Genomic DNA, 26384 nt, shown 5'->3' with positions numbered 1-26384 from the left:
CACCCGATACAGCGGCACTAACAAAACACACGACGCCAGGACTGTATGAGCAGTCACCGATTCCGACTCTAAACTCATGTGATTTTGAAGTTAAGCCTACCGCAACCGCTAGAGGCTCTAATTATTAGATGGCGCTCATTACACACGCGAAGTGCTTGCCACAAATTCAACAAAAATACCTCGCTTATCTCGTCAAAGGCCATAAACCATCATCACCGCGAAGTGCGATCATCCTCGCTGCAGCGGCGACGGCTTTTTGCTAAACATCGAACAAAGACGGAGTTCACCGCATCGCGCGCTTTCAGATGCGCATCTGCGGCCGTCTGGAATGCTCTCTGCCTCCCGATATTAGGAAGTCACTGGAGCTATGCACTTTTAAGTCATCTAGATTGAAAACTCAGTTTTTTTTTAGCACTGCTTTTTGTGTTTTAGTTTGTTTTTGACTTAAAACTTTCGTGAATGCAGGAATTCATTTCTTGGTTCTTTCGGTAAAGTAACGTAGATAGAAAATAAAAAGTAAAAATAATAAAATAAATTGTAAAGTACTTAATTAATCATGTTTTTATCTTTTACATTTTATTTTAGTTTCGTTGTTTTTTCCCCCGCACCTCCGATTAGCACGGTTGGCTACTTGGGAAAAAGGATTCAACATACAATCACACCACCGCCTATCCCTGCCCTTAACAAATAACCATGTCCCAAAGTGGAAACAGAATCTCACAACATTTCAGTCTCGCGCAGTCCAGAACAGATGTTCCCTCTTTGTTTAATGTCGTTTTAATTCCAGCTTTTCTCGCTGCCATAAGTCAAGTCCGGATCGCCGCTACGCCCACTACGACCACGACGACGATGATGATGTTGTTGATGATGACGGGGATGTTCTGGATCCAATTCCCAACCACCCACCCACAGGGTACCCTCCTCCCTCCCTCCCATTGCCGACAGCTCAGCTTCAACACAGCCCCCGTGGGATAATAGCAGTAATAAACCAACAACAAAAAAACGTGGGTGGGTGTATGCTCACGCAGAGCTGTTGTCTGTCGTGAGTCCAGTCCGCCTGCCTGCCGTCTCCCTCGTCGCAGTCGTTTTGAATCGTCAACAGCACGAGCGGAGATCCGCGGCTTCAACAACTCGCTGGGCGGAGGCGTTTGGTTTTGCTTTGTGCGTTGCTGCGCCTGCCCAAAACAACTTTCCTCCGACTGCCGAGTCTTCACGTCATCTCCACGAAGGCGAGAGAGAGAGAAAAGTGACGGCGGGAGAGAGTCGGGCGAGCGCGATCAGGCAAGGGGTTGGATGGGGAATCACTTTTACGCACATTTTGCGGTTGTGTTTGTCGTATGAACTGTGTCTGCTTATCTGCCTGATTAACACAGACTTCCTGCTTCCCTTTATTCGGAAAGTATCTGTGAACTTGTCTCAGTAATCTAACGGCAGTTTAACTCGTTAAATGTTAGTTTAGCATGGTTAGTTTTCTGTCAACGAGGTAAGAAAATCCGCAAGGTTTCTGCCGACTGACTTTCAATATGTACAGGGTGATGCCAAAAGTCTGGACATAGGGTTCTTATATTTATTATAATAACTCGCATAGGGTGATTTCATTTACTTTATTAACAAATGTCCAAACTGACTTCCAATAACATGAATTATCTTTTGAATTAAATTTAGGACTTTTTAAAATATTACAGCTGCCTTCATGAGCATACATAAAAACAAAAGTCATTGAATTTCATTTTCAGTCACATTTTGTTCCAGTAGTAAATTTAATCTGAAAATGGAGAACAAATGATAGTATTCGTAATGATAAAAGAGTAAATCTTTTCTTTAATAAAACTCAATTAAGTTTGAATGCCAGTGGTAAAAGAAATAAAATAACCCGATGTGTCCTGACTTTTGGACCACGCTGTTAATACTGAAATAGTTATACTGGGAAGTATAAGGTTGCCATGTGCCTTAGAGGCAAGAGCGCTGAGGCAGGATCTGCCTGGGTTGGCATCCAGGCAGCTATGTAACTGAACTGAGTTCTCATGTGGCAGTGAATTAGTTTATAGTCTCAACCGAGTCACCAACGACTGACTGCACGCACAAAACAAACGTTACACACACTATGAGACCTCCTTTACCAGTGGCAAAATATAGTAATAGGTTTTAACCCTTTCAACTGGTACAAAAACTGACACCTTTATACAAGGCATCATGTTTGCAATAACCACAACACAAGCAGTCAAAATGCAAACAAAAAGAAACAACTCTGATGATGACTAATGCTTACCCCGAGCTCTCAATACTCTGATAGTGCGCTGTCTTTGAGTTGTACGCCTTTTGGCGTCATCTGGTCCAACACCATGTGAGACTAGGCTCTAAGAAAAGCTGTCTCGGGTGTGGACCAATCAACTTCAAGGACAGTGCATATCATTATCATCATCAGAGTTGTTTCTTTTTGTTTGCATTTTGACTGCTTGTGTTGTGGTTATTGCAAACATGATGCCTTGTATAAAGGTGTCAGTTTTTGTACCAGTTGAAAGGGTAAAACCCTATTACTAAACGTTACACATGTTGATTGGCACTTAAGCCTGGTACCAGCTATGAGAATTGTAAATATAATATCCGTTGACTGGCAGGCGACACTCTCATAGCCAAAGCGTTCGGGGAAGTGGGTTGCCCCCTAAGCGTTTGTTGTTTTTGGATAAAAGAGGTCACTTGAAGGATTTGTCTAAAGTCCCGTGAAGGTTGATTCTGCGGGACGTTCTCAGAGACATGGAGATCACTGCTCTTGAGAGATTTCCGAATGAATCTTGCATCGATTGACGTGACACCGATAGCACTATTAGAATACAAAGTGCGGAGGGAAATACAAGACGTTCCCAAGTGATCCTGGGAACAATGGGGCATGGACTTGGAGTGATGCTGTTGATGTTTAAGACTCAAAACATACTCCTCAGGGTGGTAGAGAAGTGGTAGAACATGAACCCAGCCACCTGAGTTGGATTCTTTGCCACGGCTAATATCTGTTTGTGAGTGATAAATAAAGTCAGACCCCGCTACCTCTCTCTTCACCAAGCCGCACTGACCGGCATGGTGAAGTATGGGTCAAACAACCTCCGAGGCCTAAACGGATGTGGGGGGAGAGCCTTCATCCAGCAGTGGATTGACAACGGGCAATATGTTATCGTTTCTCAACCTCATTAATTCGAGTGAATGTGAAAATAACAGTGATATGGTATTTTAGAAGGAGCCTTTTATTTTTTACCAAGTATATTTGAAAAAAATATTTTTAAAAAGAATGCCTATCGTCTTATGGCTGCTCAAAAATAAATGTTCTCAATGTTTATGGAGCCGCAACTGACTTCAACGGTGCCAGAGTTTGCCAAGCGTGTGCACGCTCAAGTACAACAGTGTTGTTACAATAACGTGCGGGGCGATGATATAAGCATAGTTTCATAATCCCCAGCGTAGCCAGCCGCATTCACATGAGCCATTATTTGCGGCGTCGCGTGTGTTGTGTGTTTGTGGTGGAATGTTTCATGGTGCTATGACTCTAAAATTACACACGATAGATAAATCACGGGCATGTGTCGGGCGCTGTGTGGGCATTATTGCTGGCTATAAGTGCAGACTGAAACTACTCTATCAACAACATCATTCACAAGCGTGCCTTGTGAACTAACACATTTAACATTGCATTACATTCCTAGTGTAAAGGTTACTAACATAAATAAGTGAGCCTTTTTACATGACTGTACGATGATATAAACAGATGTAATCCTTTTTAATTCAATCCACTGCTGGATGAATGCCTCCTCGTGTTGTGTCGGCCATGGGGGGTTGTTTGACCATGCTTCGCCACGCTGGTCCGTGCTGGTCGGTGAAAGGGCAGAGGAGAGACCCAGGGAACCGCTTCAGAAATCACTTGGCGCAGATGTGGGTTGTAGCCGAATATCGAACTCAGGTCGCCGCTATCCGTGGCACAGTACCACTGACCAACCACTAACTTTAGCAGCACTCTGTATATCTCTCTGTCAATGTCAGGTTGGATTAAAGGCGGTGTTTGTCAACATTGGAGAGATTACTTTGGGCACACGAGTGATGAGTCTGTGGGGACACACCGTGCCAACCGCATACTCGCAGAAAATGTCGGCGCGAATTTGGATACGCCGGAGCGCCAAGAGACGAGAAGCTGATTGACTCACGTGCTCCTGCGCTAGGGTTGGCGAGAAACGTCGGAAGACATCGTTCCGAACAACACGCGGAACAAACGCGATGCCACGTGAGAAATGGATTGAAAGCTAATTTCCTTTCAGGATTATTTGGGTCTTTCGGTAAAGTCACGTAGATAGGTTAAAATAAGTCCAACATGTGTACTGTACGTACAGAGAACAGCAAGCTATTTATTTTCAAAGTTGAAATAAGGGTTCCTTACAAAGGACATATTACATAGCAGTTTTGTGACTTTTGGTCTAATACTCCCAAAACCGCGGGGCGAACACTGGACCAATGTTCTGTTTGTTCTATTGAGTGAGTTGTGCTCGTGATTTATCAGCGATACGACAATAGCCGCGATAAGAGACGCGGTGTTTGCGATGCTTCGTGTTTACCGCTCAAAAAATGGCAAAAACAGATCGATCCGTGGCAGATGTCCCCATGTCTGCGGGCGTGTTTACCGCGCCCCGTGCTGCCGGAGCAGAAGCAGCGAGCGGGTGGCCCGTCCGTAACGTCCGTTCCTGTGGCCGAATTCAATTTCTCCGCAGGACAAATTAACCAGCGTCGTGAAACTAGGCGTGGGTAGGACTCGGTTCGTTGTAAGTACGAGGCACGGGTAGGACACATTGCTCACACTATCAACGGTGATGGCCGGTGGTCGAGGCTAACCAAGGAGCAGCATCATCCAATGAAGTGGATCTCCATCTGGGTAGATCCGTCACACTGGTTATTCACGTTCTGCAGATGTAGATGCCACTGGTTCTTCACGTTCTGCGGATGTAGATGCCACTGGTCTTCACGTTCTGTAGACGTAGATGCCACTGGTTCTTCACGTTCTGCAGATGTAGATGCCACTGGTCTTTGCGTTCTACAGATGTAGATGCCACTGGTCTTCGCGTTCTACAAATGTAGATGCCACTGGTCTTTGCGTTCTACAGATGTAGATGCCACTGGTCTTCGCGTTCTACAGATGTAGATGTCACTGATTCTTCCTGTTCTGCAGATGTAGATGTCACTGGTTCTTCACGTTCTGCAGATGTAGATGCCATTGGTCTTCACGTTCTACAGATGTAGATGTCACTGGTTCTTCATGTTCTGCAGATGTAGATGTCACTGGTTCTTCATGTTATGCAGATTTAGATGCCACTGGTCTTCGCGTTCTACAGATGTAGATGTCACTGGTTCTTCATGTTCTGTAGATGTAGATGCCACTGGTTTTTCACGTTCTGCTGAAGTAGATGCCACCACCGCCATTTATTGCAAGGCGGTTGAACTTTGAACTCTCGATCCGAACAGGCAACTGGACATACGGACGGGTTTGTTCGTATCTCTGAAAGTTCTTAAGTAGATGAGTCCTTGTACATACATGCATACAAGTCCGTGAGAGCCGGCGACGACTTTGAATCAGAAGGCTCAGAAGTTTATTTCCCTTCGAGTAAAGCCCATTGAGCTGAAAAGCTCTTTTTCAACGGCAACTCAGCAGCAAAGCTTTCCATCACAACTTGGGGGAGCCTTCATCCAGCAGTGGATAGATCAGGGCTGATGATGATAAGGACAATGTTCATGATTAACGGGGTGTGGTGGTGGGGGGGGGTTAGATGATTATAATTACTTGTCCTTGTGCACATTGCCAATGTAGTGCCCTTATGTCTTTGGCGAGAGTTTGGTAGCCTCTTGTGCCAAACTCCAACATGGTTTTTTGTTCCCTCCCCGCTCCCCATCCACAAGTATGACCTTCTCTCTTTGTCACTTTCCTCTTCTGACATTCACGGCACCCGTTTGCAGTAGGGAGGTGCATCTTTGCAGAACAGCTCAGTCGTACAAAATCGCCTGTGTGAACTCACCTACCCCCCCTTTACGAATGAAACTCTCTCCCACATAATAGGTGATTTTTGTTTGGGGGGTTAGATCGCGTAAATATAAATGTGTCGTTAAACCCGCCACCACCCGACACGGCCAATTTAGTAAAGGTTTGTCACGTAAAACAAAACGTGCCAATTCGTGACGAGTTCAGCACGCCGGTTCTGTGTTGGAGAGTGAACCCACAACATTTACCATTCGAGCACCATGACGTTTCGCCAGTAATTACAACCGGCATCATCAAGCGACAAGTGATCTATAGGTCCACCTCCAGAATTGTCACTCACATCTGTAAACAAAGACCACATCACCCACAATGATAACATCCCTCCACTGGCTCCCAATCCAGTTCCGGAACAACCGCAAGATCCTCTGTGGACCTGTTAACGTCTCCCCTCTCATCTCACTCTACTCCCCTCCGACTCAAGTAACTAACATGTGGTTATTCAATCAAGAAAACGACACTCAAGTCGTAGGACTCTCTCTTTAAAGGCAGATCCTGCGTTAAGTTTTTTTTTATTTTAAGATGTTTTCAGCAAATTAAGTATTAGTGTTGAAACAACTCATTCCACCCCTAGTCTTGTTAGCATTGTGTTCTCAGTTACAACTTAACGCAAGCTTTGATTGCTCATGGATGGTGATGATGGCACACGACCCTACCCAGTGGCGTAGTGACGACATTATCAGCTCAGGGGGTGAGGCAATCGGTGAAGTGGGGCCACAATATTTGATTTGTCTCGCACGGTTGCACCCAAGCGATTTATTTATTGCCTAATCACATCGTTACTCTCACGGTCTCGAACATTTAACGCTGTAGGGACGGTCTGTCGTCGCAAAATGCAGCCACGACAGCTTCGTAGTACCTCTTTGCAATATAATTGACGTGTATCTAATACAATAAATGTCCCAGAAACGTAGATCTATGTCCAATGTTCTTGAACTCAAGTTACGGTCATTCAAAGCAAAGTACGTTTCGTTACGTTACATTACGTTTCGTTAAGGTACAACAAAACTGTGTCACTTCCAATACTAAACTGTTGAAAATAAATCTGACTATGGATGTCAAGGGGGGCTCAAACTCGTTGCTTTGGCCACCGGGGGGACCAAGCCCCCCCCCTGCCCCCATGCTCGTTACGCAACTTCCCCAACTCCCCATGACGAGACCCCAAAAATGATATTCCACTCACGTAGGGCCGGACAGAGAGGAAGACCTAAGAGTGGATGGCTAGCCGACGATATAAGATATTGGTGCCAGAAAGCTGTGGCACACTACTCGAGCATGTTGGCAACAGGACAGAGGGACGTGGGAACAAATGACGGAACGTGCAGTGGACACCAACGGGCGATCTGCCCGTGGATCGTGATGACGATGAGGGCCGTCTTAAAAATCTTGACATTTTGGGACCTCCCACTCCTCCCATCATTCACGGCTGGATTGGTGCCATCCATAACTGCCTCAACTTCTGTACCACCAGGGCAAGCGTTTGCGGCGATCGTCACGACGATGCCCGTGGTTCCGCCGTGCGACGGCGCGGCCCTGCGGGAGCTACCCTCTGCGCCCCCCACCGCTGCCACCACCGCGACGGCGACGGCGGCGACGACGTCCTCGGTCCCCGTGAAGGCGCCGCTCTCCATGGAGTGCCGTGTGTGCGGGGACCGTGCCTCGGGCTTCCACTACGGGGTGCATGCGTGCGAAGGCTGCAAGGTTGCTCGTTCACCACAAAAACAAAGATTACCCACGCGTAGCATTAACAAGCTGTTGAGGGGCAAGCGCCGTTAGCGAGCAGCACCAGAGGTCGTAAACGGGTTTTGATTTCGTACCCGGCCGCACCAAGGTCGCAAACGGGTACCCGTACCCGGCCGTACCCGTACCCTATACCCGTACCCAGCCGGGTACGGGTATCGGGTACCTGATTGCGACCTCTGGGATGAAGCCATCTTGCAGGCGCAGGTGGGTTGATTCTAGGAACTTGAATTGTGAGAAGAGACAATACGTTGGGAAATGAGTGACAAACAGTTACTCACCAGTGACTCACGGCCTACCCGTACCCGTACCCGGCCGCACCAGGGTCGCAAACGGGTACCCGTACCCGGCCGGGTACGAGTAGCCGGGTATCGGGTAGGGTACGGGTATCGGGTACCCGGTTGCGACCTCTGAGCAGCACCCTGTGAAGGAAGGGCCGGCACGGCAACGCGAGCGGGGTGAGTGGGTTGGTGGCCAGTACCGCGCCCCAGCCGTCGTTGTCTCCCCAGTGGCGATGTTTACACGCCGCACCAGGTACCCATTTGAGGCCGAGTCGTCCTATTTTTTCAACCCGGCCACTCGCTCACTTCCGGCGTGGTCAGTCGCCTCCAGGTCATTGAGTGACACAAAGCTTGAAACGGAATGCCCATCGGCTACAATGGAAATAACGGAATGCCCACCGGCTACAATGGGAATAACGGAATGCCCATCAGCTACAATGGGGATAACGGAATGCCCATCGGCTACAATGGGGATAACGAAATGCCCATCGGCTACAATGGGGATAATGGAATGCCCATCGGCTACAATGGGGATAACGGAATGCCCATCGGCTACAATGGGGATAACGAAATGCCCATCAGCTACAATGGTGTTAACGGAATGCCCATCGGCTACAATGGGGATAACGAAATGCCCATCGGCTACAATTGGAATAACGGGATCCAGATAGGCTACAATGGGGATAACGGAATGCCCATCGGCTACAATTGGAATAACGGGATCCAGATAGGCTACAATGGTGTTATCGGAATGCCCATCGGCTACAATGGGGATAACGGAATGCCCATCGGCTCCAATTGGAATAACGGAATCCAGATAGGCTACAATGGGGATAACGGAATGCCCATCAGCTACCAGATGAGTTGTTATTCCTTTCCCTCCCATTGTACCCATGGGCAATCCTTTTTCTGTCATTAATTTCCGTCGCTGCCTTCGTCCTATCGCTACAGCCATGGGGTAATTTTCCCATGGACGCGAACTCGGCCTACCACACTGTTCCATCTCATCCGCATGCTCTCTGACTATTGCGCTGTAGGTCAAGAAACTGTACAGTGGTCCATATGTCTTGTGACCCCCCCCTCCATTGAATTCTCTAACATCATAACGATCGATGGACAGATGATAGCCATAGGTGTCCACTGCACATCTTGTCATTTGTTGACACTTTCCTGTGTCTTGTGCCCCGTATGCTCAAGTCATGGCCACATCTTTCTGGCACCGATCTCTAATGTCGTCGTCATGGCATTCTCTGTTAACAGTCTTCCTGTCTTTCCGGCTCCTTCCATTTTTCCAAACACCACACTTTACATTGTCCTGTTGTTGTGCATCCTACATACGTGTCAAAAAGTCCCAGTTTCCTTCCAACCACTACCTGCATCGTCAGCACTTCTTCTATGTGCAACTATTTGTTTTTAGACGAATATGCAAAGGAAAAAAGCAATTTCTAGGGGTCAATTAATTTTGGGGGGGGGTCACAAGACATCTGGACCCTCGTGATGTCATTACGCATGAACGACATCATCTCGTCGCGCGTAATTGGCAAACGAACTCCCGTGCGCGTGCGTGATTCTAATTTTCTCTCCCTCGTTGCTTTTTTGTCTTCGCGTTATCGGCAGGGGTTCTTCAGGCGCACGGTTCGCATGAAGCTCGAGTACGGGAACTGCGGCCTCAACTGCAAGATTCAGAAGAAGAACCGCAACAAGTGCCAGTTCTGTCGCTTCCAGAAGTGCCTGCGCGTGGGAATGTCGCACAGCGGTACGGGGCCCCGCAGCGCACCACACGGTCCTGGAGACAAACCCCCGAGAAGCCACGCTCATCACACGTCGCACACGCTTAGGTGGGGTCAGAACCGGCCCTAGACCTTTGGGGGCCCTAAGCAAAATTTGGTTGGAGGCCCCTTTGATGTATGATTTTTTTCACCCACTAGCTAGCAGTGACTCTAGGGGGCCCTCTGCTGGCCACGGGGCCCTTTGCAATTGCAAGGGTCGCTTAGTGGCTGGGCCGGCTCTGACCCCAACCCCTATCACTACCCCAACCTCGATCACTACCACAACCCCTATCACAACCTATATCACTACCCATAACCCTACCCCTATCACTACCCCAACCCCTATCACTACCCCAACCAGAACCGGCCCTAGACCTTTGGGGGCCCTAAGCAAAATTTGGTTGGAGGCCCCTTTGATGTATGATTTTTTTCACCCACTAGCTAGCAGTGACTCTAGGGGGCCCTCTGCTGGCCACGGGGCCCTTTGCAATTGCAAGGGTCGCTTAGTGGCTGGGCCGGCTCTGGGTGGGGTGGACGAGCGGTGGTGGAGTGGTTACCGCACTGCGTGATGAACCTACCCTGCCCACACGCTTAGGTGGGGTGGACGAGCGGTGGTGGAGTGGTTACCGCACTGCGTGATGAACCTACTCTGCCCACACGCTTAGGTGGGGTCGACAAGCGGTGGTGGAGTGGTTACCGCACTGCGTGATGAACCTACCCTGCCCACACGCTTGGGTGGGGTGGACGAGCGGTGGTGGAGTGGTTACCGCACTGCGTGATGAACCTACCCTGCCCACACGCTTAGGTGGGGTCGACAAGCGGTGGTGGAGTGGTTACCGCACTGCGTGATGAACCTACCCTGCCCACTTGAGTTTCACTTGCCTGCCAGCCACGGCTGACTACAGTGGTCTCAGCCCGGTCGCCAAGGACAACATCAACATTCAAACGATTGGCTAAATTTCTTCTCTGAGAATTTAAAAACAAAAATGTTGGGTTTATTTTTCTGTCACGTGGTGAACATGTCTCTTAGGTGCAGGAGTGGGTGAGAAAGTGCTGTGTGGGTTTTTTTTATTTCATTGATTAGGTATAGCCCTGTGAGCCATTCAGCTCTTGAATCGGGTGCAGCCGGGAGCGGTAGTGTAATGGTTAGCACGTTGAGAATAGGTTTTCCCCTTTTTTCTGGCAACAAAACCGATTTTAAGATGTTAAAGTACCAAACTGAAACCTTTTACAAGGAATCATGTCTACATTAACCACAATACTTGTGGTCAGAATGCAAACAAAAAACACACTCTGATCATATATGCATCGTCTTTGAAACTGATTGGTCCACACCAGAGACAACTTTTTTTTTAGCCTCGTCTCAACGGTGTTAGACCAGAGGACGCCAAAAGGCCAGAAAAACAGGGAAAACCTATTCTCATATTTTGGTACTGGCAAAGGAGGTCCCATGGGGTTGGCACGCTGCGCTACGAACCCGGCGACCCGAGTTCCATTTCCTCTCACGGTCAACACAAACACCAGTGACAATTATCTGAACCGGTCCTGGGCCTCCCCTTAGCCTCAAATGAGTACCTTGCCACTGGGGAGACAAAGGTGGCCGGGCGTGGTGGTGGCCACCCACCCCCTTGTGTGCTGTGCCGGCCTTCATAGGTGCAGCTTGCTAACAGCACTTGCCTCAACAGCCTAAGGCTATACGGAGGATCTTTTTCCTTTTTTTGCGGAACAGAAATTGCACGGTCGTTTTTGCCCACTGCACTACGAACCTGGCAAACCAGAGTTGTATTCCCAGCCGTGAGTAACATCGGTAGCAAGTGATCTCTGAACCGATCCCTTGTTCACGGCGACTTTGAAAGTACAACCACCGTAAACTAAAATCAACAGCCCCTGTGACGAGCACAGCGTGGGGTTTGGCCTCAATCCCACAGAGCGATTGAATAACGGCTGTAAATTGTAACGTGGGGGGTGGGGGGAGTTAATGCTGACGTTGGCATCATCGCTCACATTAGGTAATTTCACAGTCGTTCAGGTTCATTTGCTTATGATAGCGCTGAAAAAGCGACATTTAGTGGGCCAATCTGCGTACGATCGTCATCGCTTCGTCGGGCAAATAGCAGCCGGCATAATTTGCTTCATAAAAAAAACGGAACGACTGCCATGTGGACTAAAGTGCACGGTTGTCTTGCAGAGATAATTAAGTTGCAATAATCGCTATACGACCTCTATTTATAGAGTGTAGTGGATGTTGCCTCGGAGATACGTAAACATTGATTATTGCATAACACCGTAGGGTTTTTTTTGCAGCCAATGGGTTAGGCAACGTAACGATCAGACCCACGTAGGCTGTTGCCTACGCAAAGCTGTCAAGCTCGTACGGTTTACCCCGTATTCTTGTACAGGGAAATTGAGTTGTCAGGTCCATACGTGCGTACAGCCGTTTCAACACGGGGCAAAAACTCTTTTTTGTCCATTCGTTTGTGTTTCTCCCTTGTGATGGGACTTTGTAGGATGAACGTTGAGATGTATAGGGGCACGGGGTGACCAATAATGTCTGAATTGGTCTGTAGTAATGGTGGGTACTGATGAGGGGTTGACAAGTGTGCCCACTTGTTAACTCTCAAACACAGCGGTGTGCTGAAGTAGTAACAAATTTGGACATTTCCTTTACGTGGCAAACCTCACTAATTGGCTCTGCCGGGTGGTGCTGGTTTAACGACACGTTTATATTTACGCGATCTAACCACGACAAGAAACCTTTATTATGAAACCCCATCGTGTCAGATTTAGTTTGCAATTTATTTTGGCTTATTCCAACTCTGAGAATGAAACGTTGGGTTTTTCGTGACGTGTGACAAGGCGTTTAAATTGCTTAAATATAAATGTCTAGTTAAACCCGCCACCACCCGACACAGCCAATTAGTAAGGTTCGTCACGTAAACAGAACTTGCCGATTTGTTACTAGTACAGCACACCGGTGTGTTGGAGAGCAAATTCACAACATCTACAATCTGAGTCCGACGCGTCTCCAGTAGTTACAGCCGGCATCACCCGGCGACAGCCACATTTGCGGAGAAATCCTCCTCCTGTTTCAGAGGGATAGATGTGGTGACGTCACTCGCGAGCCCTTACACGTTGTAGTCGTCAAATAATAAATGCATCACGTGCCCTGCCATCGCTCCGCCGTCGTCTCTCTTCCCGCGCAGCAATCCGCTTTGGCCGAATGCCCGCGGCCGAGAAGGAGAGGCTCAAGGCGGAGCTGGTCGCGGCGCCGGCCGGCGGGGAGCGGAGCCCACACGACACGACGCTGCTGGGACTCGCGCACCTCGTGTACGCCGCGTACCTGCGCAACTTCACGCTCACCAAGGAGAAGGCCCGGGCCGTCCTCACGGGAAGGTCCGTGCATTCGGTGAGGGACCGTCTTACCGCCCGGTTTCGGGGTGGGGGGTGGGGGAGGCCAAGGTCACGCCAACGCCACCACCGTCGTCCGTCCCGCTCTACGCCTTTTCCACCGCGCAAAGCAAACTGCGCAGGCGCCGTGCTGAGCTGGCCCGGCACGGCTCAAGAGATGCCATTTTTTTTTCCCACTGCAGACGTCACACTCAACGAACCGGTCGAGACGCGCGCAAACGGCACGGTGGTGACACTGCTTCCTCCTCACAATGAACGCGTCATTAGCCCCACCCCTGGCCCTGCTTGGCCCCGAGCGAAATTCACGCATCTTGCGAGGCCAACGCATCACGATTTAGTTCCGGTTTGGCACGGCATATAGCCAGTGGAAAACCACCGTAGCTTGAAGGGTCCCATGCTGGCCGGTTTCGGTTGTGCCATTGGAGTGTATGTATGGATGTATGTTGAACTGCTCTTGCACCGTACGTAGCCAAGCGTGCTAATTGGAGGAATGGAGGTTGTCGTGTCTTTTCATCTCGCGCCGTACAAAGAGGGGGAGGGGGAAAGTGGCGTTGTTGGCCACGTGTCATCTAAATAGGTCCTCGCCAATCACAATTGTTGGACAAAAATGCTTCGACAAAACGCCGTTTGATGAACCCTTTCCCGTTCCGATGACGGACGTGTCCGTCATCAAAATGAATTCAGAAGTAAAACTAAAATAAAATAACTTCATCGGTACCAAGGCTCAGTTTGCCGGCAGCTGTCATAGAGTGCGGCAGTCGTGTCGCTACGGTTCTCCGCGGTGAGCGCAACGTCTTTAAAAACAGCGGCGCTACTATGCCTCTCTAAATCAAATCAACGCCGAGCCGCTTGCGCGACATTCAGAGGCGAACGGAGACACCCACCCTGCAACTTGCGGCCGTCTCGGAACAGGAACGGGGTTGACAATACCGTTGCACGTAATGACCACGCGATGCTTCCCCACCCACCTCCCCCCCTCCAACGCACGCTCGTTGAGAAAAAAAACGCGAAACGTCTCGAACGGCAAAGCCGGCCGTGTGTGACCAGAGGTCGCAACCGGGTACCCGATACCCGTATCCTACCCGATACCCGGCTACCCGTACCCGGTCGGGTACGGGTAGCCGGGTACCCGTTTGCGACCCTGGTGCGGCCGGGTACGGGTACGGGTAGACCATGAGTCACTGGTGAGTAACTGTTTGTCACTCATTTCCCAACGTATTGTCTCTTCTCACAATTCAAGTTCCTAGACTCAACCCACCCGCGCCTGCAACATGGCTTCATCCCAGAGGTCGCAATCAGGTACCCGATACCCGTACCCTACCCGTACCCGGCCGGCTGGGTACGGGTAGGGTATGGGTACGGCCGGGTACGGGTACCCGTTTGCGACCCTGGTGCGGCCGGGTACGGGTAAGGAATCAAAACCCGTTTGCGACCTCTGCGTGTGACCTGCGGTTGTGTGCCGTCGCCGGCAGCCCGTGGTGATCCACGACATGGAGTCGCTGCAGAGCGCGCAGTCCACGCTGCACGGGCGTGCGCGGGACGGCCGCGCCGCCGAGGTGCTCGTGTTCAACCGCTACCAGCACCGCTCGGTCGAGGCCATCCGTGAGGTCACCGAGTTCGCCAAGTGCATCCCGGGCTTCCTGGCGCTCAACCTCAATGACCAGGTGGGGTTAGGTCGTGACGCTCGGTCGGTGAAGATGCGTGGCGCCCGTAGCCAAGCGGCAACGTTAAACCCTAACCACTTCTATATATTTCTAGATTTGAAGCTTTCGTGACTGCAAGGATTCATCTTCTTGGTTCTTTCGGTAAAGTCACGTAGAATGGAAATAATAAAATAATAAAAATAAAACATAATAAAATCATTCTCACGACGTTTCGGCCACACGAAATGTCGTGAGAATTATTTTATTGTTTTATTTTAATTATTTTATTATTTCCATTCTACGTGACTTTACCGAAAGAACCAAGAAGACACTTCTAAATATGTCCATAATAGAGGTTGTTTTGTTAGGTCGCGTAAATATAAATGTGTCGTTAAAACCAGCACCACGTGACACAGCCAATTAGTGAGGTTTGTCACGTAAACAAAAAGTGCCGTTAGTTACTACCTCAGCACACGGAGTAAACCCGCAACATTTACAATCGCGATCTAATCCCAAAAACGTTGATTATGAATAATATTGGTCGTGAAAGCCTACGTGTTAAACTGATTTACAATTGGAGTACAACGTTTCGCCGGTGATTGCAACCAGCCTCGTCAGGCGACAGCCAGCATTTGTAGAGAAAACCTCCTGTCTCCGTCTTAAATAGAAGTGTGATGTCATCACTGTGAGACAATCGGGTGCGAAGACCAGAGGGGGGTTAATGTGGTCATCTACATTAAAAGAAAAAACTTTTCTGCAACTTTAGCACCTCCGATTAGCACGGTTGGCTATGTACGGTGCGAAAAATGTTCAACAGACGTACGTACAATCGTGCGGATCAGATTAATGAATCTGTAATTGCAGCTGTCGGCATTTAAATACTACCCATAATAAGACCACACAAATATGACCGTGTCGTCATAATTCTAATCTTAGCTAGCGCGCTCGTAATGGCGTGCCATGCTACGGTACTGTGGAAATTGTTATTAAATATAGCTATAACCGTGCCTATGGACATGCTTGAGTTATAAAATCTATTCTGATTGGCCTATAATTAAGCGAATATTTGTTCAAGGCTGTGAACAGGTGATATTATACAGGTTGTTCTTCCAATACAAATATTAAGTAGGCCACAATACCCGGCTTCCTAGGAGCTCATTCTACTTTATACCCCTTCACCAGATGTGTTGTGAGCCAGCAATTGAAGGGCTGCACCTCTACCTTTTACACAGCATGTATTATAAGGACGAATTTGTAGGTTTCACCTTTACGTGGGTGCATTGTCACAGCTGCCGATTTCCGAATTCATATAGGGATCAAAAGAAAATTGTCATAATTGTTTTTTTACCCTTTTATCTGGCAACAAAACTGACACCTTTTTTACGAGGAGTCATGTTTGCATAGACCACAATACCTGCAGTCATAATGCAAACAAAAAATATAACTCTGATAATGATATGCACTGTCCTTGAAGTTGATTGGTCCACACCCGAGACAGCTTTCCTTAGAGCCTAGTCTCACATGGTGTTGGACCAGATGACGCCAAAAGGCGCGCCTTACATTATCAGAGTTGTGTTTTTTGTTTGCATTATGACTGCAGGTATTGTGGTCTATGCAAACATGACTCCTCGTGAAAAAAGGTATCAGTTTTGTTGCCAGATAAAAGGGTAAAAAACCAATTATCATATTTTTTTACTGGCAAATGAGGTTCCAATGGAAGAAAATTGTCATTTTACCAGGTAAGGCCTACTGAGCTATATAGCTCTTTTTTGAAAGCGACCTGTCCACAAATAATAGCTCAACGAAGTGGCTTATCGAAATGCTCTAAACGCGTGTTGATTCTAAATGTGAAGGGGAAAAACCGGAGGATCCGGAGACAAATCCACATGACCACCACGGGGAGAGAGAGAACACGCAAACTCCAAATATACCACATGCGTCAGGGTAGGAAATGAACCCAAGACCTTCTGTATACCAGGCGAGGGAATTACCATGTCGCCACCGTAGGATAGTCTTCTTCTTGTTCTACGTAGGACCGATGTTGACTTAGAGTCTTAGAGCAACAACTTTACTTTGACAGCAAGGTGGTTGAGCCACCTTGCTGTAGATGGGCATCTCTTGCATTTGACCTGAGCGCATTCAACCAGGTGCTGGATTAAAGGATGCTCAACCACCACACCCTGTCCACTGATTAGGGAACATCTCGCCACCGCGACCCCCCCAAGTCGGTGAACTTTAGCATTCATTTAAAAAGGATTTTCCCCGTGGCTGGGAGTTCAAATTGGGCAATCACCGGCACACGCACGCACGCGGCACCTCCGCCGTTCACCACGGGCACCCCTCCCCCCGGAACCGCTGCAGGTGACGCTGCTCAAGTACGGCGTGCACGAGGCCATGTTCACGCTGTGGTCGGCCTACATGAACAAGGACGGCATCCTGGTGGCGCACAGCAACAGCTTCGTGACGCGCGAGTTCCTCAAGTCGCTGCGGCAGCCGTACAGCGGCGTCATCGAGCCCAAGTTCCAGTTCGCGATGCGGTTCAACACGCTCGACCTGGACGACGCCGACCTCGCGCTCTTCGTCGCCGCGATCGTCCTGTGTGGTGGTGAGGAGGGGGTTGGGACGGTGTGTGCGGGTGGATTCTTGGTTCGTCGCTTCATTCGATTTGTTCACGCCGCCCGGTTTTGTTGACACGGCCCAGCGGCGTTCGCCGCTTGTTGTCGCAGAGGTTCGCGGTTCGACTCCACCTGGTTAACACCGGACATCTACCGGACATCCCTGAAATAGAGCTTCCTAGCTCATTGGATTCCTCCAGTATGAATGCATTTTCTGTTTTTGAATACGACGGGCAAGTTAGCCGTACTGAAGGCGCGCCATCCACTTCGCAGTGGACGTCGTTTAAAGTCCCCTCGACGACATTCGCCAGAGAAAAACCATCGCGTCGGCTCGCCACACTTACAAATATGAGACATTATGCCCGCAAATTACTCAATTCAATCGATCGAGCTTTATCTTACGTGCCAAATGGCGCGGAACGGGAGGCGGTACACAGTGCACGGAGCAACAGGAATAAAAAAAATTAGAATCCCGTCACAACCTCAGTGGCTCACACCGACTGAGCAGAGTAAATTTGCAAACCGCGCGCAAAATAAAGTGCAACGTCGCGCAACGAACTGGGATCAATGTACAGCAACCATCGCCCCCTACTCGCGCATATTTGGCAAGACCCTCCTGAAAGAGAGTTCGCGACCTGAGTTCGATTCCCGCTCACGGCCAACACCGGTGACGATTATCTGAACCGGTTCTGGGCCTCCCCTAGGTCGACTCGGTCTCAAATGAGTGTAAACATCGCTACTAGGGAGACAAAGGTGGCCGGGTGTGGTGCTGGCCACCCACCCCCTCGTGTGCTGTGCCGGCCTTCATAGGTGCTAGCTAACAGCACTTGCCTCAACAGTCTGTTCAGCCTATAAGGGGGATCTTCGTCTTTCTGCATGCGCGTGCGTGCGTGCGCACGTGCACGTACATACGTTTTACTTCTTTGGCACCGTATATCGCCAACTGTGCTAATCGTAGGTGCGCGCGGGGTGGTGGGAGGGGAAGGACAACAACAAACTAAAACACAACAAAAAGCAGCTCTAAAGAAACGCGTTCCGTTCGGTCGACGTGCGCCCGGTAGACCGCCCGGGGCTGTCGGACGCCCGCAGCGTGGAGGACCTGCAGGACCACGTGCTGCAGGCGTTCGCGCTGCAGCTGCGCCTGGGACACCCGCACGCTCCACGCCTCTTCGCGCGCAGCCTCCAGAAGATGGCCGATCTGCGGCAGCTGGTGACGGAGCACGCCGACGTGGTGCAGGCCATCCGCCGAGACGACGCCGGCATGGCCCTGCACCCGCTCCTCCAGGAGATCTACGAGGACATGTACTGATGGAGCGGAAGGGCCCAGGGGGCCGTGGAGTGACGGACAGGTGGACAGACGGAGGGGAAGGTCGGTCCGACGGTCGGGCGGTAGGGTGGCCGGTCCGTCCGGTCTGGATTTTTTCGCCCTCTCCTGGAGGTGGTTGTGGTTTTTTTAATATTCGCGACTCTCGGTGTTCAAACTGTTGGGAAAAGTTTAGTGAGATTTGGGGAGAACGTGTCGCTCCAAGGGATGGTTGGGGATGGTCAAGAATAACGATTGAAGTGGCGGCAGATACATGGAACGCGTTCGAGAGGTCGTTCGACAGGTGGAGATGGAGCGATGAAATCAGCTCGTGTGCAGGCGTTGGGTGGACTGTTGCATCCCAGGATCATGAGAGATGGCGGCGGGTTTGGCAAGGCCTTCATCCAGCAGTGTGTTGACCAAGGCTGATAATGAAGATGTTTGTGAGTAGAATACGTTTTTTGGAAGAGAAATACACAAAAGACAAATAGTTCACTACTTTGTCTTTTATCAACGTGACACTTTTTTTGCTGATTGGACGTGGCGGGTGGTGGAGGGTTACGACACATTTTTTAATAACGTACTCTAACCCAAAAACGTTTATTACGAAGAAAAAAAAACACGTTGTAAAGCTGCTTTTTTTTTGCTCACCTAAGTTTTCTAACGGCCGGTAGGACCTTGCATGCAGGATTGAGATTCGCAGACCCCCTGTGTGCAAGGGTACTGAACGGCATCTCACGGGCCCAAAGTTCCAGCACGTGAAACCCATTACAGAGCCAAGAGTTTGATTCTATTTTGTTTCCATTTGCGTTGCATATTTACGGCTCTTGTCAAATCCACACTGCTGGATGAAGAGGTGCCCTGGTGGCTAGGAGATGTTAACTGCCTCGCCTGGTATACAGGAGGTCGTGGGTTCGATCCCGATCCTACCACCTACTGTATATTTGGAGTTTGCATGTTCTCTCTTCCCGTGGTCGCGTGGATTTTTCTCCGGGTCCTCCAGTTTTTCCCACCACATTTAGAATCATGCATTTAGAGTTTTTGGCTGCAATAAATGTCCACATGATAAGCCACTAAGTTGAGCTATCATTTGTGGCCAGGTCGCCTCTGAAAAAGAGCTAAGTAACTCAGTGGGTCTTAGCTGATAAAAAAAAATCGTTTAGTTTTGAAGGCCTCTGCCACCCTGTCTCAGTCAAGGGGGTTATTCTAACCATCCTTCACCACGCTGCATGTAATCAGAAAGACGGTGGATACTGACAAAGAAGATAGCAAAATGCTGAAAGGCGCACAGAGAAGCGTGCAGCAGATGTGTGCTGGGAATTGCACTGAGAGACAGGAAGAGGAGCGTACGGATCAGGAAACAAACACAATCGTCACTGACTCTTAATAAAAGCAAGTGGGGTCGGGCAAGGCACGTGCCCCTAGAAGGGATGACAGCCGATGGACAAGACCGGCGACGCAATGGCATCCAAAGGGGTGAATATGCCTCAAGGTGAGACCACTGCAACATCGAGCAATGAGATGAAGTTCATGTGCAGCAGGGGCGAGAGACGGACTGTGGCATCGCAGGACCTTGAGGGATGGTGGTGGAACGTGGAGGGCCTTCGTCCAGCAGTGGATTTGACAATGCCCCTTGACGACGATGAGTGTGTGTGTGTATATATCCACAATACGTCTTACTATACAACACGCACTTGCTGACACAAGGTTTAGTAAAACCTCGATAGAATGCTTTTCAGATGATTGGCCAAGGTGAATGTGAGTTGTGGGGAAATCATAAAACCTGGGAACATTGACTGCAATTGAGTCAATGGGGAATGCTTTTGGGGCGTCCTTTGAAAACGTTATGTTAGATACAGGAATATGCAAAAAGCTTTTTTTGTTTCCTATAAACCATTTTTACTGCGCGCCAGACCACAAGTTCCGGCTGCCGAGTATTAAAAATCGTAGCCATTACGTAACGTTAATAAAATAACACGCACAATGGCTTATTGTTTTTTTTTTACGCAGCCATGCTGCATTCGTAATAAGCAGTTTGGCTACGTTAAACGTGTTTACATAATCATAATCAACGTTTTTGGGTTTAGATCGCGTTATTTATAAATGTGTCGTAACCCTCCACCACCCGACACGGCCAATCAGTAAAAAAGTGTCACGTTGACAAAGGACAATTAGTTCACTGCTTTAGCCCACCGGTGTATTAAAGCGTGAAACCACAACATTTACAATTTGATTGGCCGTGTCGGGTGGTGGAGGGTTACGACACATTTATAAATAACGCGATCTAAACCCAAAAACGTAGATTGTGTTTACATATATCAAGTGGATACACAGAAAGCGTAAAAGTGAGAAATTTTAAAAAGGTAACAATGCGATGACTTCGTGCAGGGGCTGAGGAAGCCTCTCCCGAGCGAGGGCCAAATGGGAATATCGGCTTCGTTTCGCGGGGACACCCGTTTCTGATGTGAACAATCATAATAATGAGACAACTTTCGATTTAAAGCTTTCGTGACTGCAGGGATTCATCTTCTTGGTTCTTTCGGTAAAGTCACGTAAAAGGGAAGTAATACAATAATAATCATTTTATTTTATTATGTTTTATTTTTATTATTTTATTACTTCCCTTCTACGTGACTTTACCGAAAGAACCAAGAAAATGAGACAACTTGTAACGCACGCACGTTCGGAAATGTACTCAAGTTCGAGCGTGACCCAGAGGCGTTTACGTCGCTGCAAGAGGCCCTTCAGTTTCACAGCAGCGGTTGAGCGCGTGGAAATTACCAACCAAATGTTGTTGCCAGCTCGAACAAAGAAAGATTTCCCTCTGGTACACGATTAGTGCAACCCGATCCCACAAAAACGAAGGAGACATCACGGCGATTATACGCGTCACTGCTCCTGACGCGGTTATCTGGCTTGACCACCTTGAATGTGAAATTATTGTTGTTGCTCTGAATCTACATCAGCAGCCATACAAAAGGATAATAAGTGCGGCTAAGATGCTTCCAGTGATGGATACATATCACTTGTGGGCCGCTACAAAGTGGTAGGCCCTCATGTTGTGGATACATCTGGCACCCGTGGTCCATTCTCGAGGTTACCCAGCCCTGGCGTAGTACGGCACTGCAGGCCGGTTCCGTGTCCTGGCAAATTTGAAGGGGGTTGGAAAGTGACCGAGAGGGTTTTCAGAAGCAGGGCTGAGCAATTGGTTAAAACACATGGCAAGATTTCTCCGATGGATGCGATTTGCTGTATCTCCACCGTCAAGGGAATAAAACGTCCAAACAAACAAAAAATCCACCACATTCATGAGATTTTAACCGACTACCGTTGAAGTAAATCTAGCCCTGTTCAAGCAGGCAAACATAGCATTTGAACACGTAGGCTTTCGCGACCAATATTATTCATAGTCAACGTTTTTGGGTTTACATCGCGTTATTTATAAATGTGTCGTTACTTATTGGCCGTGTCGGGTGGTGGAGGGTTACGACACATTTATAAATAACGCGATGTAAACCCAAAAACGTTTATTATGAAACATAGCATTCTATTATTTTGCTTCGATTGCAGTGACTGAACTCGTAACTGTAACTCCTGAACATTGGAGCTCTGGTAAATGCAATATGTAAATATATATGAAGAATGCTTCTCACTGTTGGCAATGTAAAGATTTACCCCACCATCTCACAATTAAGATTTTTTTTTGGGGGGGGGGGGGTCATGATTGGATTTAAACGTATACTCTGCCTGGTTGTTTCACGTGGGTTCTGTTAGCCTAAATGCACATTTGCATACAATGTGCGAATATTTCGCATTACGTTGAGGCGACCGCTTGTCAGACACACGGTTTCATTTGGATGCGCCGTGATCGTGAGAATCCATTTGAATGAATCCCTGTAGCGCGCAGCGATTGATTGCACTAAAACGTCACAGGGAGGCTTCTGAATACGCACTCGATGATAAGACGCACACGGGGGGCCGATTAAATACGAGTGTTACATTTGAGTTTATTGGGAGCGAATTAAAAAGTGGGCAGACGAGACGGACGAAACGAGAAACTACTGCAAACCGAGACGGTAAAACAAGTATAACCCGTAAAAACAAAGTTTTTCACTATAAATCCTTTATATGCGTGGCGGCTAGAGTCCTCTCGTCCTCTGGCTTGAGATTGCTGCCACCTATGGGTCAGATGATTGCATTGCACCATTAAGCAATTGGTAATTAAATATAATTTTTTAGTCCTAAAAAGTGTAACATTTTGGAAAAAAATTTTCACGAACATTAATTGTCACGCACAACGAGTCTTTGTGGAAAATGTCAGCTCGATTTGATCACGGGAAGTGGGTTAAAAAACGACCGAAAAATTTGCACGGTCCTAAGCAAGCAAGTGAACTTAATATAAAGGATTTAATAAATAAAAAGACGATAATTCATCCATTCTGGAATCGAATTCCCACCCTGAATGGTGCAGATTCATGGGATCTCGGGGACAGCGGGGAGGCGGAGCGTGGGGAGGGATAAATAAAATTGTTTATCTCAGTTAACGCGAATGGTTACCGCTGTAAGAGCCGTGTGACAAAGTGAAATCGATTGACGTCAAATGGACGGCCGCAGTTTTGCCACCTTCCCAGTGAGCCCCCCCCCCCCCACCAGCCCTGCTCTTGTCAACAATGTGTGCGCCGGACCTGTGAGTGTTCCACGTGTTTATTTTGCTCTCTTTCTCTCTCTCCGAATAACGCTGTGAAAGTTTTGTCTGGGGATAGTTGCGCGTAAATGTCAACGCGCTGCCTCGCTTTGTACAAATCGCGAGCCAAATCATTAAAGTTGAGATTACTACCAAATCGTTTACATTAAATTGCACTGATTTTCATTTGTTTGTGTAAATGTGCCCGAATTCGCACGCGCACAAATGGCTCGATTTTATAGAATGCGGTTCCGTGTTATGCATAAATATGTTTCTATTAAAAGAAAATAAACATACAATAATCTCGATTCGGGTGTGCATCGGGCTCTTTATTTTCGTAACAATTTGTGTGGCTTCATTGTGATGCCAACGCAGAGGTGTCGCCATGGGGATGTACGGGACCCCGAGACCCATCCCTGGAGACCCTGGAGTGAGAGCATCTGTCCGGCCGGAGCAACGCACCTTACGTCTGAGAAGACGTCACCCAAGAAATAAATAACCGTTATCTTGTAGATACCTACACGAAATTTTTGCCTTAAAACGTTCGTGACTGCAGGAATTCATAGTCTTGGTTATTTCGGTAAAGTCACGTAGATAGAAAATAAAATAAAAATCTAAACGTCGTGGGTTTTTTGGTCAATTTATTCTTTTTAATTTTAAAATATATATATATTCTACTCGACTTTACCGAAAGAAACAAGAATATGAATACTTACATAGGTTTGTGAATGTTGTGGGTTTACTTTCAAAGACACTGGTGTGCTGAAGTAGTCACTAATTATCATGTTTTGTTTACGTGGCAGAGCTCACTAATTGGCTGTGGCGAGTTTAACGACACATTTATATTTACGCGATCTAACCCAAAAAACACATTATGGCTAATATTGGTCGTAAAGTCCGACGTGTTAAACCTAACAATGTTGTGTGTCCTCAGCTGTTCCAACAGAAGATTTTAAGTTCCAATAACAATATAAATTTATATAGCGTCTAAATGTGACTGTACCTCACGGTGCTGTTTTGAAACAGTAAAAAATATATATATTTCACTTAAGAGAGAGAGAACATAAAAAAAGTTTATATAAGTCCTGTGCACACGAGTCATTCCAAGGCACTTTATAATCTCAACTGAAAACAAAACTCATAAAACCATAAACTTACACGCACCGTTGAGAAAATAACATGAAAATAAAAAAATAACTCGAGCTATGCAGGAAACCAAAACGCAAGTTTCTCAAGGTCTGGGCAAGCACAAGGGCGCACGTTTTGGCTCGCCGTGTAAGATGGAGGTAACCGAGCGGTCAGCGTTATATCTGGCTGCCAGTTGCCTTTTTGCCTTCTCAGTGCCATCGCAAGCACTGGCCAAGGCCCGCGTCTGAGATCAGCGTGACCTGGAAGAGGGCTTTGCACACGGCCATCTGCTTATCTGCTTTGAAATTGTAAGTGTATTTGCCCCACTCGCTCCCAAGATTTCACGGGCAGCGAAGTTGCAAAGGGGGCAGGGGGGGGTCCCGTTGGACGCCAATACGACCACCGCATCGCCGCTCAACTCCCAACGCAAGCACACCGGAGCGCGTGCGATACATTTTGCATTTTTTTCCGGTTGGACAAAGGCGGCGTTTTGGGTATAATACATCGTGCGTAAAAGCTACGTCCCTCGGTGGTGGACATTTTTCATCAGTCTCACGCGTGGTGCCTTCCACAGTCACGTGTCCGATCGATTGATTTGTGATGCTGGCACCCATGGGGAGAACGATGAGAGAGTGCGAATGCAAGAGTTGACTGTCAAGGGCGGCAAATTGCAGGACATTTTTGGGGCTTAGTTAAGATGCAATTTGTGCAAAGATCAAAGCTCACCTCTTTTAATAAATATAAATATAAAAAGCCAAATGGAAACAAACAAAGACAGGTTAACAAAGAACGATTTATGTATTTCTGCAAAAGGGTGTAGATACATTTAACGCACACGCCCTTTTAAATCCACCGTTGGATAATGGCCTCTCACCACACCGTGTCGATGATGGAGTTTGTTTGACCACTCTTTGTGACGCTGATCATTGCATGTTGGTGAAGGCGGGCGGGAGGGGTCGGTAAGGACTTGTTCAGATCACTCCCTGCTGACGTGGGCTATGGTTGGGAATAAAACCCAGGCCACTACGTTCGTAAAGCAGTGCGATAACCACTGCGCCACCGCTCCGCGTACACGTGGGACAAATATTCTTGGTTCTTTCGGTAAAGTCACGTAGAATGGAAATAATAAAATAATAAAAATAAAACATTATAAAATAATTCTCACGACGTTTCTATGTTTTATGTTTATTATTTTATTATTTCCATTCTACGTGACTTTACCGAAAGAACCAAGAAGATGAATCCCTGCAGTCACGAAAGCTTTAAATCGAAACGTGGGACAAAATCAATCCCATGGCTCCACTGCCACATTGGGCGACCTTTTTGTTTCACCCAACCAACTACGCCGACGGCCGCCTTGCCTCTCAAGGTTGAACAATGCTTTCCCAGGCTCACGAGTTCATTCCACGCGGCGGTAACGGGAGTCGTCACAGCCAGTGGGAAATAGCGTGGCCACTTCGGCGGTGGGGGGAACTAACGACTTGGAAATACTGCCCATTGTGACGGACGCACGCACGCACGTTTCACTCGCTCGCTGCTGCTGGCTACGGGCCCTGCCGTGTTGGTGCTAGGCCTCGGCAAGGTAAGGTAAATTACCTTTATTACCGGGTAAAAGGGTAAAGGGCAAATTTCGACATGCCAAGGGGTAAGGTAAAGAGTAGGGTAAAGGTAGCTCAGAAGAATTACCCGGTAGGGTAAGGGTAGGGCGAATAATTACCCGGTAAATACAGTACCTGGTTTACCGCTAAAAGT

General features: G+C 48.1%; 1 protein-coding gene across 1 annotated transcript; it reads left to right on the top strand.

The window, feature by feature from the left end:
• Positions 1 to 1211: 1211 nt before the first annotated feature.
• PPARD (peroxisome proliferator activated receptor delta) lies at positions 1212 to 20926 on the top strand. Its single transcript, XM_061566904.1, has 7 exons — positions 1212 to 1281; positions 7533 to 7762; positions 9700 to 9838; positions 13055 to 13257; positions 14732 to 14923; positions 17264 to 17507; positions 18579 to 20926. The coding sequence occupies exons 2-7, from the start codon at positions 7562 to 7564 to the stop codon at positions 18824 to 18826; spliced, it is 1227 nt and encodes a 408-aa protein (XP_061422888.1). The 5' UTR covers positions 1212 to 1281; positions 7533 to 7561; the 3' UTR covers positions 18827 to 20926.
• Positions 20927 to 26384: the final 5458 nt, after the last annotated feature.

Source organism: Lethenteron reissneri, chromosome 38 (assembly GCF_015708825.2).
Source record: "Lethenteron reissneri isolate LAM-NWPU_2019-01 chromosome 38, ASM1570882v1, whole genome shotgun sequence".
NCBI classification, from domain to species: domain Eukaryota; kingdom Metazoa; phylum Chordata; class Hyperoartia; order Petromyzontiformes; family Petromyzontidae; genus Lethenteron; species Lethenteron reissneri.
Note: the sequence above shows the minus strand (reverse complement) of the source record. Positions and strands in the feature narration are given on the sequence as shown.

Bases quoted from the DNA above. Each gene is read 5' to 3' on its own strand.
- PPARD (XM_061566904.1), top strand. From the start codon at position 7,562: ATGCCCGTGGTTCCGCCGTGCGACGGCGCGGCCCTGCGGGAGCTACCC. The intron at 9,839-13,054 runs GTACGGGGCCCC...CTTCCCGCGCAG, and splicing joins CGTGGGAATGTCGCACAGCG to CAATCCGCTTTGGCCGAATG. The intron at 17,508-18,578 runs GTGAGGAGGGGG...TGCGCCCGGTAG, and splicing joins CGCGATCGTCCTGTGTGGTG to ACCGCCCGGGGCTGTCGGAC.